The sequence below is a fragment of the Cygnus atratus genome, chromosome 4 (assembly GCF_013377495.2).
Source record: "Cygnus atratus isolate AKBS03 ecotype Queensland, Australia chromosome 4, CAtr_DNAZoo_HiC_assembly, whole genome shotgun sequence".
Classification (NCBI taxonomy): Eukaryota; Metazoa; Chordata; class Aves; order Anseriformes; family Anatidae; genus Cygnus; species Cygnus atratus.
This window is the reverse complement of record NC_066365.1, coordinates 75,524,844-75,543,641: the sequence shown is the minus strand read 5'-3', so window position 1 is coordinate 75,543,641 and position 18,798 is coordinate 75,524,844. Positions and strand designations below refer to the sequence as shown.

At 51.2% G+C, this 18,798-nt stretch overlaps 1 protein-coding gene across 1 annotated transcript in view; it reads left to right on the top strand.

Moving 5' to 3' along the window:
• GFRA4 (GDNF family receptor alpha 4) overlaps positions 1 to 17,884 on the top strand; it is a 68,844-nt gene extending 50,960 nt beyond the window's left edge. Inside the window, exons 2-8 of the mRNA XM_035547467.2 lie at positions 1,466 to 1,744; positions 4,843 to 4,923; positions 7,799 to 8,144; positions 10,619 to 10,728; positions 11,616 to 11,750; positions 12,005 to 12,162; positions 13,833 to 17,884. Of these exons, the coding sequence (XP_035403360.1) occupies positions 1,466 to 1,744; positions 4,843 to 4,923; positions 7,799 to 8,144; positions 10,619 to 10,728; positions 11,616 to 11,750; positions 12,005 to 12,162; positions 13,833 to 13,979 (1,256 nt within the window). The 3' untranslated portion in view covers positions 13,980 to 17,884. The remainder of the gene's footprint in view (positions 1 to 1,465; positions 1,745 to 4,842; positions 4,924 to 7,798; positions 8,145 to 10,618; positions 10,729 to 11,615; positions 11,751 to 12,004; positions 12,163 to 13,832) is intronic.
• Positions 17,885 to 18,798: the final 914 nt, after the last annotated feature.

The window sequence follows — 18,798 nt, the reverse complement described above, 5'->3', positions numbered from 1 at the left end:
TCCCATCCAGAGGGCAGACGAGCGATGTTAGGGGTAAGGAGTTCCTTTGGGAACCATTTGAGAAGTCCTCCTTCAAGGTCATAGCAGCACTTTCCGTTTTGATAGTACAGCAGAATCCAAAGATCACATTACAGGCGTGAGGACTGAAACTCCCCTGCCATAAACCAGGTTCCAGTCTTCACCACTCCCCCAGGCCATGGTGCAGCCATGACTGACCCATGTCGACATGCTCCAGAGACTGGAAGGAATGCAATTCTCCTCATCTCCTGTGCTCTCCCCACCATGGGTGCCACCGTGCCCCGCTGAGCACAGCTGAGCCTCTGGCCTCACCATTGCCAGGGTGCAGTGATGCTTACATGAGCCTTGGAGTGATCCCAGGCCAGGACCCATCCCCAGCAGTCAGTCTGGATGTAGCCAGCCTGCTGGAGAGTGGAAGAGCATTTAATAGCATGGAAATGGTCTGCTGCAGGCCATGGGGACACAGCAGCACCGAGCCCTGCTGGGCATGTTTAATTTATTGGTGTGGAAGGCACTGATGCCTTCCTCCTGTGCTTTCCTCTGTCCTCACAGCATGGGGAGCAGAGCAGCACTTTGTGTTTTCACAAGTAATTCTGAGGAGAATTTGCAGGAGCTTGGAAAAAGGCAAGATAAAACAGTGGGAGTCCTGGGGAGGTGGTGACAGTGAACAAGAGCCAGCTCCTGGGACACATTTGAGCTAAATCCATGTCAAAACACTCCACATGGGGCAGCTCATAGCTTTGAGGAGGTGTGGGCAGGGTTAAATCATGTGCAAGGAGGAGTGAGTGGGGTCTCCAGGAGGACTGGGCTTCTGTTAGCATTGGAGGATGGAGAAGAAATAGAAAAGTGAGGGAGCAAATGGCTCAGAGAGGTTTTTGTGCTCCAAGCAGGAAAGGACAGGCATTGGGAACCAGATGCATGTATACTCCTGTTTCCATGCTGACCCCATCTAGGGTCACTCTCTCAAATTAGGAAGACCTAGTCTCAAGGGTGGAGGTGACCTCTCCTTTTGGCTCCTCAGCCAGCGGTGTGGGAGGCCACGTGCATCTCTCTGCTGCTGGTGGCCCAGCAATGTGGGAGAGATGGGTAGGTTGGAGAGCTGAAGCTCAGGTTGAGCCATGCTTCCTCAACATCCCTCCAAGTTCCCTTCTCCCAGTCCTCTCCTTTCACTCCTCTCTGATGCTGCTGGGCAGCGCTGAAGCACACTTGGCCAGGTAAAATATTTAGCCTCATATGGGGCAGCTCCTGAGTAGGGGTGGTGAGCCTGGGCATTTACACCCCCAGCCAACCTGCTGGGGAGCCACCTGCCTGCTTAAGGACTACAGAAGCAGGGTCATTGCTTGTCGAGTGTGTAGTGAAGAGGGTGATTTCAATCTCAGTATGTGAAGATGAACATCCCTGGGGTTGCTCCATCACCCTCATGCCCCCCTCTCCCTTTTTCTTGCAGAAGGTATGGCGGAAGCTGTCAGCTCGAGCAGGGACTGCCTCCAAGCAGGCGAGTCCTGCACCAACGACCCCATCTGCAGCTCCAAATTCAGGACTCTCCGGCAATGCATCGCAGGCAATGGAGCCAACAAGCTGGGCCCCGATGCCAAGAACCAGTGCCGGAGCACGGTGACGGCCCTGCTCTCCAGCCAGCTGTACGGCTGCAAGTGCAAGCGGGGCATGAAGAAGGAGAAGCACTGCTTGAGCGTCTACTGGAGCATCCACCACACGCTGATGGAAGGTCAGTTGGGAGGGTGCTCTTTCCTCATGGTCTTCCTAAAAGGAAATTGCTGCTGGGGCTTTCTGTAGAGGTCCCCAGCAACCAAGTCGGGGGTTGTACCCAATGATCTTGAAGTCCTTTCCAACCCCTACAATTCTATGATTCTGTGAAGTCAACGTGAAAAATGAAAAGGTCACCTATATCATATCCTGATCCCTCTCAAGACCTACTGACCCCGAGTAATGGCATTTTGAGGAAAGCAGTCCCAAAAACCTGAGACACTTCCTTTTTTATAAGTTGTCTTCTTTTCCATGATGTACCCAGGAAATCTTGAGATATTTGCTGGGGAAATGCATGGCATGTTTTGCATGTAAATAGAAGAACGCTAGCCAAGACCCGAAGCTCCAGATTTTATTGAAACACTGTACAAAGTCTGGGCACTGAGGAAAAAAAACAGTGTGAATTTAAAACAAATCACTCTCTTGGAGGATCTCAAGTGCACTGGTGTCTTTGGGTTAGTGAAGATTTGGGGCTGGTGACATCAAGCTGGAATTTAAAGTGTTCCCAGAGCCAGTATTTAGTAAGTTTGGATTTTGACGTTTTTTAAGAGTCATCATAAAATTGCACCTCGGTGGCCATAACTCTTCGTTGTCAGGCTGGTGGGTATTTTATGCGCCATGAAAATTAAAACGGGGAATAAAACAGAACCTTCCAACCATAGGCTGCAAATAGATTAATAAAACACTGCTGGCTGAAAGCTGAAAGGAAAGGTACAGGGGTGATAACACAGGCCAAAAGGCCAAGGAAAACAAAGAGGATGGAGACCGTAAAGCACCAGCTTGCCAGAATGGGAACTGCTTGATCAAGTTCCCGGAAAGCTTTCAAGTAGCACAGCTTGCAGGGTGCAGAGCAGGGTGCTTTGCACTGACAGGGGGAATAAGAGGCCCCAGCACCACCCAGGATCCAATCTTTCCCCTAATTACTTTCCAAGTGAAGTTGTTTGCATTGAAGCCTGGGGAAGAGGGAGCAATCCAGCCCCTCCATTCATCTTAACAGGTTGAGTCACAGCCCTTTCCACGCTGACCCTCCTGGGCTGAAGTTTTGGACGCAGTCCATCTCCCGCCTCCTTCTCCCCCTGATTTTCTCATAAAGCAGCTCCTGTCTCCTGGCCATGCTAGCAGACACAGCTGGGTCCCTCTCCATCACTCTGGCAGCTCCCAGGTGGCCTGGCTTCCATCACCTTTTTATGACGGGAGCTTTGCAGACCTGTTCTGGAGGGGGCACAGCTTCAGTGAGCAAGTGTAGACGGGATGGGGCAACCCCACCATCAGTCTGGGCCCACTGCATCCCTAAGAAAGCTGTTTGGATCCAATCCGGGGACATTTCTTTTATTATTTTTATTTTATTTTATTTTATTTTATTTCCCAAAGGAGAGGAACTTGAGATGTTTGCCAAGGAGTGAACAGCACGAGGCAGAGCAGAGGGCTTGGGTAACAAGTGGGTTGGAGACCTGTGGCTGTGCAGGACAGTGGTGCCAGGAGGATTCCCACTGCCCCAGGACCACTTCTGGAAGAGCAAGAAGGGGATGGCAGGGAGTACTGGGGCCAGGTGTGGGTCTGAAGATGCAGGGTAGGAGCTGGATGGGCTCCTGCCCACTGCCTTGGGACCTCTGTCCTGGGGAAGAACGCGGGAAGGGTGAAATCGGAGACTGCCAAGAGTCTGCCCGACTTCTCCTCTGCTGTCATGACCTCAGCCCTGCATTTGTGCAAGCACCAAGCTCACTTGCAATGCAGATTCACACTCCCAAACCTTTGATTTCCTTGCCTTAATTTCCCGGGGGGAAATATATTTCATAATAGTCACATGTTTCCGAGTCCTTACACATGTTTAACTGACTGAGAAAGGAAGCCAATCCACGTGCTCCGTGCGGAGCTCTGTCTTTCAGTCATACATACCCAGGAGGCTGTAAAAAGCTTCCTAGAAGCCCTCTTATAAAATCAATTGTGGAAGTGTGTGCTCAGGGAATTTACAAAGCATACTATTTACTCAGCTTCTCTTGAGTGCGCCTGTGTTTAGCCACCTTCCCATTTGGAGACACAATAACATGATGACAACCCGATAACAATTCTCTGATAAGGTGCTATATCATCAGGACATAAAACTGCTATGCTGGAACATACAAATGGGCCCCTCTCCAGTCAGTAACGATGCAAGATATTTCAATGAAGGTGTAAAGCTGCCTTGTAATGCACCTGTGGTAATTGCACAGGGCTGTGTACCCTGGGAGCCATTTCTTCCTGACTGCAGCTGGTGATCAGCATATGCCCGGAGCAAGAGGTTTGATAGTCCTTTTATCCCAGCCAGTACATCTGCTGCTGCTGTCCGTATCCATCTAAATGTCTAATAAAAGGAAAAAAAAAAAAAAAAAAGATACTGAGCTGTTTGCTTCAATAATATTCTGTAGTATCTATCAGGGTGACGGGGCATTACAGACCATTGAGCAGATAAAAGGGAAGCACTGATTGAATAAAATTAGCTTCCCAGCAACTTAAAAATGGAGAGAGGAAGTTTCTGCAGGAGCTGTGGGTCATTAGCTCAGTGCCAAGTAAGAAAGGGCTGTTGGGGAGAAGGGGAGAGGTGTTAATAAATACATAGATGTGTGTTTTGCCAGATGCAGCCCCATGCATAGCCCTACCTGTGTCCTAGAAATAGGCAAGGACCTCTGACCCAGGTAGAGCCATTAAAAAAAGTAAGAAAAAATAAAGAAGTAAGAATGGTGTTGGAAACCCTGGAAGTAGGGAGATGTTGGTATGAACTCTGCCCATAAGCAAGAGCCTGTGCTACAGTCTGGTGTCCTCTGCAGCAATCCTGGAAGGGTGCCCAGGACTTGAGCAAGGTTGAAACTCAACAGTTCTCTGATGGGCTGATCTACCCCACAGTTGTGATATATTTTTAAAATCCAGTTGTATCCAATTCTTCCTGTGACCCTGAGTGTCCATTCACTTATTGCCTGGAGAGCACACAACCTCATCACCAAGCCAACCTACACTGCAGCTGTTGAACCTTGTATGTCTCAGGGTCTTTTGCTGTCTTCTCAGCGACTTCTCTTTTCCCCCCAGGCATGAACGTACTGGAGAGTTCTCCTTACGAGCCATTCATCAGGGGCTTTGATTACGTCCGGCTGGCCTCCATCACGGCAGGTAGGTGGGTGGGAAGATGCCCCTACACTGCTCCAAAGTGGGGGGAGCTGGCTGTGGGTTCAAGTGCTAAGGATGAGGCAGTCCCCTGTGGTCCCTCGTGGTTTCTTTATAGAGCATTGCATGGCTACGGTCTTGCAACCATTCTTTCAAGGCGTTGCCTATGAGTCCTGTGCTAAAATGTTGGTAGAAGAACACATCCTCAGAAGAAGCACTTGCAATTTTTATCCTTTGGCTCTTTTACTCCCATACTGTGAAGGGCTGTGGCTGAAGCTGTTCATGAACGTGGTAGGAAGGCCTCTTACGATGAGCCATCATGAGTGGGCTGCCTCTCTACAGCAGGTGGAAGACCTGTGCAGTACAGAAACCCTGGCAAGCATTGGCTGGCTGGATATCATTAGGTACCAGGCGTTTCCACATCAGTCACAGGGCCAGACTGTGGGCAGAAAGGTCAGCAGCCCAACCTACTGGCTTGATCCCAATCCCAACCTTTAACCCCATGCCCTGAGGGCAACTTCAGGACGCAGCCCCGTGCTCTGCTTTGCATCATGTTAATAATCCCCTTAATAATGTCAGCAGAGCTGCCCCACACCTTTTAACCCCCTCGAGGGCACGAACCCTCAGACCCTCAGTTAAAAGGTCAGTGCGGTAACTATTAAGCCATCCATCACCAACATCACAGCTGCCAGCTCTGCTTGTGCACCACAGGCATGGGGAAGCTTTACAGGCAGTGATTTTTGTCACCGAACTACCCGTCTGGGAGCAGGTTGTGCGCTCCATGTACGTCTCTGGCTGATGTGCCAGAACAGCAGCTCTTCCTGACCGCACACCTGATGCTGGGGTGGAGGAACACAGCTGGAGCACAACCAGGCGAGCAAGGAGCAGCACATCCCTGTGTCTGACGGATGTCTGCAGTCCCCTCGACAGCGAGGCACTTGTTAGGTGAAAATGTCTGGGAGCGAATTAACCCATCAGCCCTTGACAATCTGACCAGCGAGGGAAGGGTGTTGCTCCCTGGCCTCACGTCATCTTATCGACTCCACTTGGCTGATCCGAGCGTGCAAAGTGAAGCATGCACAAAGCTGTTTGCTGGGTCGTGGCCTTTGTCATGAGAGTTTTTCCATTTTTGCTGGAGGTCCTACAGGGTTCTTCAGAATGAGGCGAAGTCCAGGGATGGGGATTTTTATGCATGATTAACACATAGTCAGGTGTTTAAAGCAGACTGAAACTGGTTGGGCAGCAAAGTCAATGGGCCCAGAGCAGCAGGGATATGTGCCAAAGGACTCAGCATCCATAAGGCACATAAATTTTTTGGTTTTAATTTTTCTTTCCTATTTATACTCATCACAGTCTATAACGCACCTTATGACCTGCTGCCCCATGCCTGTCCAGTGCACAGAATTATAGGGTTAGCATAGCCGAAGGATCCTCTTTCAAATATACTGTCAAAATTCCCAAGAACTTGTTGAAACTTAAGACATTCCCATGACCCCACACCAGATCAGAGTGACAGATATTTTTAATCCAATTTTACAGAAACAATACGTATGGCCACCATTAGAAGTGTACAAACAGAATTATATCCCTCCTCTCTAATTGTAGTAGTGATTTGTAAAAGCACATCCTCCGTCGTTGCGTGGGAACAGGAGAAAAGCTACTGTGTTCCCTGTGATTCATTAGCTGAATGGGTAATGAAACCCTTCCAAGTAGCTGTTTCCTACACACTTGCTGACAGCTCCCCAGTGTAAACTGATGCTCTAACGATCTTCATCTCTAGGCATTTTTAAAGAGAAGCACCTATGTGGTAGGAACACACCGAGCAAAAAATTTCACCCGTCATAAAATAACTGCAAAACTTGAAATTCATCTCTTAGCACACCATAAACAGCAGAGACAAAACGAAGGGCAAAATAAACAGCTAAGAGAAGGAGCATCTGATAATGTTTGTGAAAATAAAGGAGTGCAGCCAGTTTTGAAGCGCTCAGAGCAACTGTCAATGCTTTTACACTTGTCCGTGGTGACTGGCTGGTCTTAACTCCTGGCCAAAGGCAAGGCTTGACTCTGCATCTGAAATTTTTCATTCTGGGTTTTTTTCCTCTGGGAAAAAAAAAAAAAAAAAAAACTTCTCTGCTGGGGAAAAAGTCCTTCTAGTGTGCTTCAGGTCGTGGGCTTAATTCAGAGAGACGGAAAACGCTTTCAAATTCATTTTCTCTCTAGCACTTGGAGGACCCTCATCTCTCCTATCAGAAAGAGCCTAATGTCTTGACTGACTCTTAGCAGCGATGCTGTGGCATTTTCCCTGCTATCAAACAGATCTCCATCCACCTTTGAAACAGCTCCAGAATCAGTATTAGACAAATGTGTTTCCGTCTTACCTATTCTTCAAATGATTTCCATCTCATGAAGGCAGGGGTGTAGTTTAGGACATGGGCACATTGAGCAGGACCAGTCTGGAAAATGTTGTGGGGCTGTGAGACCCAGACAGCTCTCGTGTGGCTGGGCAGGTCCTGGGATGGACTGCTGTCTCACCAGGCCTCAGGGTGGTCAATTCGTGGTGATAAAGTGTTATAAGATGCCGAAGGTAGAGAAAAGTTTTATTTTATTAAGTGTAGGAGTTAGGAGTAGGTTCTGGGGTGTGAGGTTTGTTGTGTGGCCATGGCACCTCTTAGCAGGGTGAGCAGGGAAAGGGGATTTGGCCCTGCTGGGACACAGGGAGCAAATGTGGATTTCATCCTGGCCACTGCCTTCCTAGAGCTGGTGGTGGCCACCCTGAGGTGGCCATGAGCAGGAACGGGATGGGAGGAAAGTCTCCATGGGGTGCTGCAGCTTGGGGGCAGATGAGCACTGAACTCCATCCCCATCTTCTGCCATCCCCCAGGCTCTGAGAACGAGGTGACCCAGGTGAACCGCTGCCTGGACGCTGCCAAAGCCTGCAATGTAGACGAGATGTGCCAGCGGCTGCGAACCGAGTACGTCTCCTTCTGCATCCGTCGCCTGGCCCGGGCCGACACCTGCAACCGCTCCAAGTGCCACAAGGCCCTGCGCAAGTTCTTCGACCGTGTGCCGCCCGAGTACACCCACGAGCTGCTCTTCTGCCCCTGCGACGACACGGCCTGCGCCGAGCGCCGGCGGCAGACCATCGTTCCCGCCTGCTCCTACGAGTCCAAGGAGAAACCCAACTGCCTGGCGCCCCTGGACTCCTGCCGGGAGAACTACGTCTGCAGGTAGGTTCACGTGGGTGACGTGGAGAGCTGACGGGCCCAGCTGGAGGATCGTGGTGGACGCATCCATCTCACCACAGCCCAACCTTGTAGGCCACTGCCTGAGTGATTCCCTCCCGTGGTCCATGTCCTGGTCTCATACCCTGATATGGAAGGCGCTGACAAACAGATTTCATAACTTTGTGTTGGAGCCTTTTTTGACCTCTCCTATCAGTTTTGGATTTGGTCCCAAAGACAGACCCTCTATGGGAATAGCTCCAGGAAGGTGCAAGCAAAGCAGGGACGCAGAGTGGGATCCATTCAGCCTCATGCATGCACACAGGCACAGACCTGCCCTAAAGTGCACCTCACATATATCCCCCTTACATGGTTTTTCTTCAGTTCCACTGTATTTACCCCTCCATTTCTCAAAAGGTCTTTGATATTCCAAGAGGTTAATCCACGTACAACCCTTCGGGTGGATGCCTTCCATCCACAAGAGATGTAAGGTGTGAGAGCAGCTGTACTACACCAGACGTGCAGTGATGCTCCCGGCCCAGTGTCCAGCTGTGGCCGTGAACAGACATCTGGAGAAGAGCGCAAGAGCAAGGCCAGTGTAGGAAACGTCTCCCAGTGCTGTCCCAACATCTAATTATTCCGGTCTTGGGGACTTCCTGAGCTGAACTCCCAGCAGCCATCCGCTGCCAGCACGTCATCTTTAAAGTGCATTAAAAAAAACTTGTATTTTCAGAAGGGGAGGTGAGGGTAGCAACATGCCGCACACATCCTTTTGGAAGGGTGGACTGGCATTAATGCCCTCATCCCTCTGCACCCAAAAAGGCTGCTAATGGACAAAAACTGAGCTACAGAGCTGGAGCTGACTCAGAAAGATGCAAAACTCCTGAGCCACACCAGCTCTTGCTTGGAGATTTCCCACAGCTACCTAGGGAACCCCAAATTGTGGGGTACTGCCCTCTCCCTAACAAGGCAAGTGGACCCAGGAGGGAAGAGGAGGATCAAAGGGGAGAGTGTTGCTTCCCAGGAGGCTGGAAACCATTTCCTGCAAGCAGCACAGCTGTTAATTATCTGGTTCCTTGGTCTCAGAATATATAATATAAAACATCCTCTAGAGACACGGTGGGAGCAAGGGGTTGACGTGTGACCCGGTCAAAGGCAGCAATGCAGAAACCACAAGGAGAGCCAGGAACAACACATCATGGCACTTTAGAGGAGTAAAATACTCCAGGCTAATCCCTCCTGTGCTGCTAAGCCTTCTTGCAGCTTCTTATCAGCCGTAACCTCTCAAATTTCCCCACTTGGAGGTGTGGGCTCTGCTAACATGAATGATACAAACACTGCAATCCACATCTCCCCCCTCCAAATAATACAGCATAAAATTAGTAAGTATTTTTTTGCCTGGCCGTGGCACAGGAGAGAGAGGTCGATGCTACATGAGGAACCTTAGGACATCTTACCTGGGCCCTGGCTGCCTGCCTTGTGGATCTGTATCTCCGGTAGTATGTCCTAACTGAAAGCCCCATGTGGATGTCTCAGGTATCCAGCAATGTCCAAATGCCACTGTATGTGCCAACAACTGAGCCACCCCTAAAGAACTGGGTGTCAAATACCTGGTTGGCAGCATGATGTACAGAGTCTATCCACCCAAGGAGTAGGGGAGCCACATGCAAGGAGCACCCTGGCACGTCTGAATGATGCACCTACTTCCTTGCATGGCCTGGAGGGTCCCAACAAGCCCAGGGCTGGGTCTCAAAACCCTTTTGTGCTGAGCCATTTGTTGCTTTTACCCAGACCATGCAAAACGCAAGGCACAACAGAGGTGAAAGGAGCACGGCATGCACCTCCTGCTCCACAGGCTCCAGAGAGTCCAAACCTCTCCTGCCTGTAGCAGAGGAGGTAGCAACAGCCACGATGATGGTTAGAGCACATCTGAGCCTTGGGGCATTGCCCTTAATCTGAAGACGTCCTCAGCTACATTTAGAACATAATCTTTGAATAGAGAGAAATTGGGCCAAAGTGATTCTCTCTCTCAGCAATTCAGTCCAAAAATGAAGGCTTAGGTCTCTAGGGGAAGTTAGTACCCAGAAGTCAGATAATGGCACTAGGGAATGAATTCCCTCGCTGCCTACAACAGCTCTTCCTCCGAAAATCAGCTTCGTACATCAGAAAACAAACATTTCTTCCAAGACTGCACCTTTCTTGCAGTCCCAGAGGAGGGCTGTAAAACACGACCTACAGCACCTATTCATTCTCCTCTCCGAGTGATTAAATCCACTTCTGGATTGCTGGAGGGGGCAGGAGAGAAGAAAACCTGTGATATTTATTCAAACTGGCTTAGCAACAACTGCAGCAACAAAAGAGCGTGTGAACACATCCCCTTCTGTGCAATCACATTCGACACTTCCAGTGTGCTATTATGTCCCTTTTTTGCCCCAAATATCCGTGCTGATAAGCCCCATTTTGTGCTTTCTTTCTGTCAGGTCGCGCTACGCAGAGTTCCAGTTCAATTGCCAGCCGTCCCTGCAGGCTGCGAGCGGCTGCCGGCGGGACAGCTATGCTGCCTGTCTGCTGGCATACACCGGCATCATAGGTGAGCTGGTCTCCATAATTCATGTTTCATACTTCATACTTCAGCTGCTCTCCCTCCCACCTGCGGGCGGAAGCATCACCTGTACTCCGGCCAGCTAAAAGCTGTGAGGATGGCGAGGTGGACATCCGAGACTGGGATCACACAGAATTGTTGGTCTTTCTCTCTGCTGTGCCTAGGGAAGGAGCCCAAGCCATGAGCATTGGGTAATTTTATGACAGCTGCAACAGAGGCAGAAAAAACCTGAACCCTAACAGAAGCTCAGGATGATGGGTTGACCCCGGGCATCTGCTCTGGTGGGTGTTCCCCCATCCCACTGCTGGTGATGCCCTGGGAAATCACTGTCCCCTGCCATCTCACTGACTTCAGATGTCAGATTTGGTTTGCAGGTGCTGCAGACCCAGCTGGCAGCTGTAAGCACAAGCACAGCCAGAGTCCAAAGAGAAGCACCAATGAGTTGGACTTTGTCCATCCCAAGGGATAAATTGACAGCTATTTGGGTCAAGATTTCATTCTGGTTTAATCCCTCCTTTGTTTTCTCTGACCATTCTGGAGGTTGAGTTTGACTTTTCTGGTGACAATATGACACAGGTTCACATATAATTTTTGAACGTTACTTGGGAACCTGAGCTCCCAGGAGTTGCCCCTTCCTTAGACTGATAGCCCACTTTAATCAGCTGAAGGCTTTGTTGGTGGAGGGGTGAAAAAAAAGGCTGCAGCTGCCACTCTTCTCCTCCCTGCGAGCAAAACAGAGCCGTGACAGCAGCACCCGAAGGGTTTCCTTGTGCTGCCATCACAGAGGGGCTGCAAACAGAGCAAGCCATGAGGGAAATGTCCTGTCCCCTCCTGAAATACCAGCTTTGTGGTAACACTTCTCATCCTCCCCGCAGGCAGCCCCATCACTCCCAACTACATTGACAACTCGACCTCCAGCATAGCCCCCTGGTGCACGTGCAATGCTAGTGGCAACCGGCAGGAAGAGTGCGAGAGCTTTCTGCGTCTCTTCACTGACAACATCTGTCTCCGTGAGTATCGCCGGTAATCCTCCAGCAGCATTGCCCACAGGCTGGTGAGGCTCCCTGTAAGAGTCTGGGGAGCGAGGACATGAAGGTGACCTAGTCCTCGGGAGGCTATAGGTGCCCATCTCGTGTGCCTTCAGCAAAGGAGCTCTGAAGGTCCTCAGGCATGCAGTTTGGGACAGGCAGCCAAAGAAAGCTGGAGAAAGGAGGTGTGTGCTTTCCCCTGCTGATGCTTTTCTCCATCTCTTTCTCACACAAAGAAAACGCCATCCTGGCCTTTGGCAATGGGACCTACCTGAACGCAGCCGTGGCCCCATCCATCCCCCCCACCACACAGATGTACAAGCAGGAGCGAAACGCCAACAGAGCTGTGGCAACCCTCAGAGAGAACATCTTCGAGCACCTCCAGCCGACCAAGGTAGGAGAGCCTGGCCCAAGGGGATGCCTGGCTGTGTCTGTGCCTGCTCCATGCCTTCCAGCCCTCCTCATCTCAGCTCCCTCATCTGCCCATGTTATTTCAGCTACGTGCAGATATCCAACCTCCCCTCCACCTTTGGGAGTCCCTCATCATCCTCTTCCTCATGCCCTGACATCTTCTTGCCTGACTCCAAGGGCTATCCTCTCCTATTTTATCCCATCCTTATCCTATCCTATCGTATCCTATCCATCTTATCCTATCCCATCCCATCCCATCCCATCCCATCCCATCCCATCCCATCCCATCCCATCCCATCCCTTGCTGCTCTCTGGCCTGTTGGTCACCATCTCCTTTCTTTCATGGGTGCTGTTGAGATATATATGGGTTTTCTGGGAGTACTGGGAACATCCCTGGGCTTTTCAGGAGTGTAGAAGGGAGCCAGGAGCACTGGTTCAGCTCCTTGCCCTGCTGGAGGGCAGCCACATAGGTTCAGACAAGCATTTCAGCTGCTGGAGGTCACACATTGAGGATTAACTGACCAAGGTTTGCTAAGCGTTGGGAAACCTCTGCTGAAAGGTTCTAGTCAGCAGCAAATTGTTAGTATCAAATTAATATTAAATTGAAATTATTCTAAAACAAATAACAGGGTAATTTACTGATGATGACAGTAATAAGCATTAAATATTTTATTATTAAGTAAAAAGCAATGACCTTGACTTGCCACCCACCAGATTAATCTTCAGAATGAATTATTTTACTGTTGAATAATTAACAGTGACCCTGATTTACTGAACATACAGGTAACAGAAGCTGCAGTTAAGTAGACTCTGAGGACCAAGCGTGGGTTTTGTGCTGGGCTAGCTGATACCTCCAGGGAGCTTCCACACGCAGGTTTTCAAAGACCTTTCCCTGTGTCTTTTGCTGCGAAAACACCCAAATCATCCCACTCCACTCTGTTTCCATTGATCATTTATGAGCTCAGGAGGTGCAGAGGTATCAGCTTCCCTCACTGCTTTTTGGGGCCTTGGTGGCCATGGGATAAATTCATCAGGCCAGAAACACATTTGCAAACAGAAGTTGGAGGTCTTGCTTCTGGCTGGTGGTCCCCAGACCTTAAAACAACTTTGGTGGTGGCCTGAGGTCCAGACACCACACTAAGATTTTTATCCAAGCCATCAACCACAAGCAACGGAGAAGCTGTGAACCTCCCTCATCATTGCCAGTCCAGATGGCCAACATGAACACATGCACCGTCCTTTGGAGAAACTAACTTGGCTGCCGGCCACTGCTTGGTGAAACACCTGCTGGCCCCATGCCTTCAACACCTAGGGGACATCTCCACCTGGAGAGGCCACCACAGAGGTGACTCCATGGGCTGCATGGATCTCCGTTGCCCACAGTGGGTGTTCAGGCACCCACCTTACAAAAGGACACGTCCAGCCAGGTGTCCAGACCTGCGGGTGCTATGCCCACGAGGTGACCCTGGTGCCACCAGCACCTTCACCACCAGCTCCAGCAGATCTGAGCTGACTACACGTCTAGAGCCAGGCTGAGTCTGGTTCTGAGTCTGAACACCCACAGGGAGGCTTCAGGGCTTGGAGACCCTGCATCTAGACCGATGAGGGGAACAACCCAGCTCCTCACCCCACGCTGTCTCCTTTCTCTTGCAGGTGGCCGGAGAGGAGCGGCTCCTGCGGGGCTCCACTCGCCTGTCCTCAGAGGCCTCCAGCCCAGCAGCTCCGTCCCTCCGGGCAGCCTCCCCGCTGCACTCATGGCTTCTCCCCACTCTGGCCGTGCTGAGCCTCCTGGTGATGTGAGGCAGGGCGGGCACACGCCAGGCAGTGACTCTCTTTGTGTTGGTTTCTCTAAAAAAACAACCAGACAAGTAACTTTTTTTGGGGGGTGGGCTGGGGAGGAGGGAGGGGATGGGAAGGAGAGGTGAGCGTGTAGGCCCTTCCTCCTCCTCGCCCGTCTGCCAATTTCTTTGGTTTTATACAATCAGCATTGTCAACAACCAGCTCATTCTTGGTCCTGGCCACCTTTCACCCCACAAGCTCGGTTGTTGTCTCTCCAGCTCCCTGCGGATTGGGGTGGAAGCCACAGACAATTCCCTTGGAAAAGCTGAAGGAGAGAGTTGAGTCAAGAAATGAGAGCTGCAGAGGAAAAGCTTTTGCCTGCCCCAGCCAAGAGGGGAAAGACTTTTGCTGGCTGAGCTGCCAGGAGGTTTCCTGGAGCCCTGCCTCATGGCATGGGGCCCATGGCAGGACAAGTCAATGATGTGTGGTTCAGACCATCTCCAGGGTTGGGTCTGGGACCCAAAGGGCAGCCCACCTGGTTCGGAGTGAAGAAACCAGAGCTGCTGGTGAGAAGGTGGTTGGGCTTGTTCTCCAGAAAGGATCCTGAAGCACCTTGGGGTGGTGTAAGTGGCCACACACCAAACTGGCTCCATGGTCCATCCATCCATGTGCAACAGGCACGCCTCAATAGCTGCCACCTGCCCCTCAGGCCCTCCTGTCTGGGAAACATGTCATATACCGATGGTGTTCAGGAAGAGACACGCGTGGTGTTTTGTTTATGGCTGCCTTTCTTCATGTCCCAACCCTAGCATCGCTATTTACTGATCCCGTGAGGTGTTTGGGGTAGGTATTTTTTCATTATGAAAGTCAGGGGCCGATGTCAGCCCAGTCCGCGCCTTCTCTGTGCAGAGTAAATTTGATCCCATGGATAGGGCTCTATAGGGGTGCAACACAGCCCATCCTCACGAGCTACCTGAGCATCATTTGGTCTGGCAGAGAGACTTCACTTGGGGGACATCATTATCTTTGCAAGGAAGGGAGAGGATACAAGAGGTTTGCTAGCTACCACCATGGGGACAGAAAGATCCAGCCAGTCTCCAGAAAAGTCAAGGCATAAATCACATCACCAGTAGGACTGCTGCAGTTCCCCTCCTTGAAGAGGTGGTGGAGGAACTCACTTGTGTCCAGGTTGGCTCATGAAGGACAATGGCCCTGTCAAGTGTCAACTGCTGAGCCACAAGGTGGTTGAAGCCAAGGCTGGTGCTTGACCCACCCAGAGGGAGGGACGGTGAGGACAAACCTTGCCCTGGTTGCTCAGGGCACAAGGAGGCAAATGTGTGGCCTTGGGATTTGTGATAGCTCGGGGGTCTTCCCCTGAGGAGGTGAGCTGAGGTCTCCCTGCGCCTTTCGGGGAGCTGAACCCCTTGCTAGATCCAGTCGATGAAGAAGATGGGAAGGAAGGGTGGGAAGGTTTCCCAGGATAAATGCTTACCCAGGTTGATGGCCACGGGGAGGCACAGGAGTAGCTCCAGGTTTTCCTCATGAGCTTTGCAGCAGCCTGTTCACTCCTTGGTTTATGCTTCCCCAAGGAACAACATTAGTCCTTTATCATACGGATGCATGGAAAGCTTAGCAGCAGCTGGCGTGGCAAAGTCCAGTGCTTTTTATTCCCATTCCCCGCAGAACACTTTCCATTGCTTTAATACTTAGACTTTGCTGAGAAACTGCAAAGGTGAGAAACCTTTGGGTTTTGGTCCAATATAAGCCCGTTCTCGTTTCCAGATGAACATCTATGGATGCACAGAAACCCTCCTGGCTGCATCCTCTCTGAAGGTCTGCACCTGGGAGGTCCTCGGGGCTGTAGCACCTGGCTGTCCTAGTCCAGGACCATGAAAAGGGTCCTGGAATATGCTGAGATCCAAGTTGTGCGTGCCAGGCACCAGGCTGAGCTGAAATGTTGAAAACCTCCCCTGCCAGGACGCTCACCCAGTGCCAGAAATGCATCTGGGGAGGTCGTGGCACAGACCCCAAATCCCTGACCTCCCTTCGGAGCATCATAGCCAGGCGCTGAGCTGCTGCAGATATTTCCCCCTTATCCAGGGCATCGGTGTCCCCAGCCAATGTGTCTCCCCAAGGAGAGCAGCCATCTGCTGCTCTCCTTGTCTGCCCTGCTGCTCCACGGTCCTGGCCTCAGCAAGGTGGGTCTCCACCATCCTTCAACCTCCTTGCAGGGGCTGAGTCTCGGGGTGGGGAGGTTACAGGGGGTGGCTGCTTTCCAGGAGTGCCCCCTCCTGCAGCTCCACTCTTGTGTCTTATCGCTGGCAGTGGTATAGAAATGCCCTTTCCTTTGCCCTTTCCTTCTCTGATAAACAACCAGCAGAAGCAGACTTTTCCTAGTTGGCCAGGATAGATGGCAAGCCAGCTTCACCTCTCCTTTAACGCTGGCAAGCTGTGAGATGCAGATGTGGACAACATAACACACTGCTAGGGACGGAGGAGACCTCCAGGGGTCACCTGCTCCATGGCCACGTCCCACGGCAGGATCCTCTCCGTTTACACTTTCTGGCAGATTTCTCTCGATCTGTTTCTAACCATTCCACTGACAGACGTGTTGGCATCTCCTCTGGATTTCTATCACGCTTTAAAGACTTTTTAGGATGTTAGCTGTCCCTAGGCACTGCAGGCCAAAGAGACTCTCGATTCCCATTGCGGGCTATTCTCATGTCCTCAGTTTTGGGAGGACGGCAGAAGTGCCCCCAGGCTGTGGAAGGCGACAGCCAACCCCCGTGGATCGGATCGCGGAGACTTTGCTTGGGGAGGCTGAAAAAATGGTAAAGGTCTGTAGGGATCCCTGCCAAAACCAGACAGTGGGTTTGTGTAAATGGGTGTCTGCTGGGGGGAGGGGAGGGTGTCTTCGTTGTGGTCTTGGTGGAAGGGTCTGAAAAGCAGAGCTGGTGTTGCAGGTCTGAAATGGCCTCGTTGTCCTTGTCCTTTGCCCTGTGCTGGGGATTTGGAAGCTGAACCCCCAAAGCCATGCCCCAGGCCAGCTCCTGCTCCCTCTGGGCTCTGGGGATGCTCCAAGATGAAGCGAGGCAGGAGCAGCGAGCCTCCACACAGCAGGGAAAGGCCAGCGGTTGGGGTGGGTGGTGTTGTGTAGAGATCAAAAATAAATAAATCCAAAAACCTGCATGAATTTTCCTGACCATTTCACCCTTTTTGCCAATATTTAATGTCCACTCTTTTCCTCCAAGTGCATTCACAAATGAAAATCTGCAAAAAAAAGACGTTTTTTGAGGAGTCCTTGGGGAGGTAGGAGACCTGATTACATCCCCCCAACATGAGGGCACAGACCATTTGTTTTCCCTTGTGAAAAGGGAATTTTTTGGAAGAACTTTCAACTCTTTTGACCACTAAGAAGAGAACTCCGGATCTTCATTTTTAAGCTTCTTGACGGACCACAGAAGCCACAGCAGCTGTTTGTAAAGGGAAAGGACTGAGTGAGCCGAGAGAGACAGGGAGATGACTTGTTAGGAATCACTCCACACCTGGGGACTTCCATAAGCACAAAGAAGAAAAATGGGGGGGAAAAAAATAATCGACCAGCCAAACGCTCTGTAGCCACTGAACTCTCTTTCTGTGGCATCGTTCGCAGTGGTTTGGCAGTTCCTCGCGTCCTGAAGGCCTGTGAGATGTTGTGTGTGTACAAACACCACGTCGTGGTCAAAGCAAGAGCACGAGCAGGGAGGGAAAACGGTGCTGGAGCAATAACCCCGCGGGTGGCAGGGTGAAACCGGTGTGTGTGCGCACCGAGGGGAGGATGGGTGGTGTCTGCCTGTACGACCGGGGTATAGCCTGTACTTAACTCTTCTGTACGAGTCAATATTCAAACATATCCACGAATAAAGCACACATGCATTTTCCTGACCCCCCCCCCCCCGATCCTGTGTACAGTGCTGGGCTGGCCGTGCCCATGCTGGTGCTCCGCTGGCCCTGCACCATAAGGGCAGCTGGAAGAAATGGAGGGATTTTGGGGGGGCTGGCAGAGACGTGGGGTTCCGAGCCCCTTTGCTTGGCTGGAAACCCAGCTCTGATTTACTGCATTCCAGCCAGGAGGGAGAAAGGTGAGAAACCAGCTCTGCCGAGGCACAACCCAATGGAGAAGCATCAGTGCCACCCAGGGAGGGGACACGGCCCCGTGCACATCCTGGGGCTACTGGTGCTGGGGACACGTGCAGGGCTCTGGGGGCAGTTTGGGGATGGTATAGCTCAAAGCTGGTGCCAGCACAGGAGGAGGGGAGGTGGAGGAGAAGGGAGGGCAGCAGTTCGCGTCGGCCAGGGAGGCGTTTGTTCGTGCTGCCAACATCTGTGAGCTATTTTTGGCATCTAAAAGAGAAAGAAAAAGAAAGAAAGAAATCATGTGGAAATTGATTAGAGGCAAATTGAATGTTTTCTTGCCAATTTTAGGGGAAAAAAAATATACAAAACAAATGTATATAAAATTTACATAAAAATGCCGAGTGAAATGCAAGTCGGTTCCTAAACACAAGGTGAGATCAAGGTCAAACCCAGAAATGTTGCACCTTACCCTCCCCAAAGCCCTGTTTGCTTTCCTGCATGTATGAAGCTGTTGACAGTGGGGGGGGGGGGGGGAACAAAGCCTGTGGGCTAGGGCTGGATTTGGGAACCTCTTTCCTTCCCACCCTGATTTCCCTGTCTTCCCCCCCTGCAGCTTGTTTCCAGGCTCCTGCCCCAGTTTTCGCCCCCCTTGTCCCTCCCCGGCAGCCCAGTCCCCGCCACTTTTCTCTGCCCCCACCCCAGTTTGGTTCACGGAGGTTTTGCA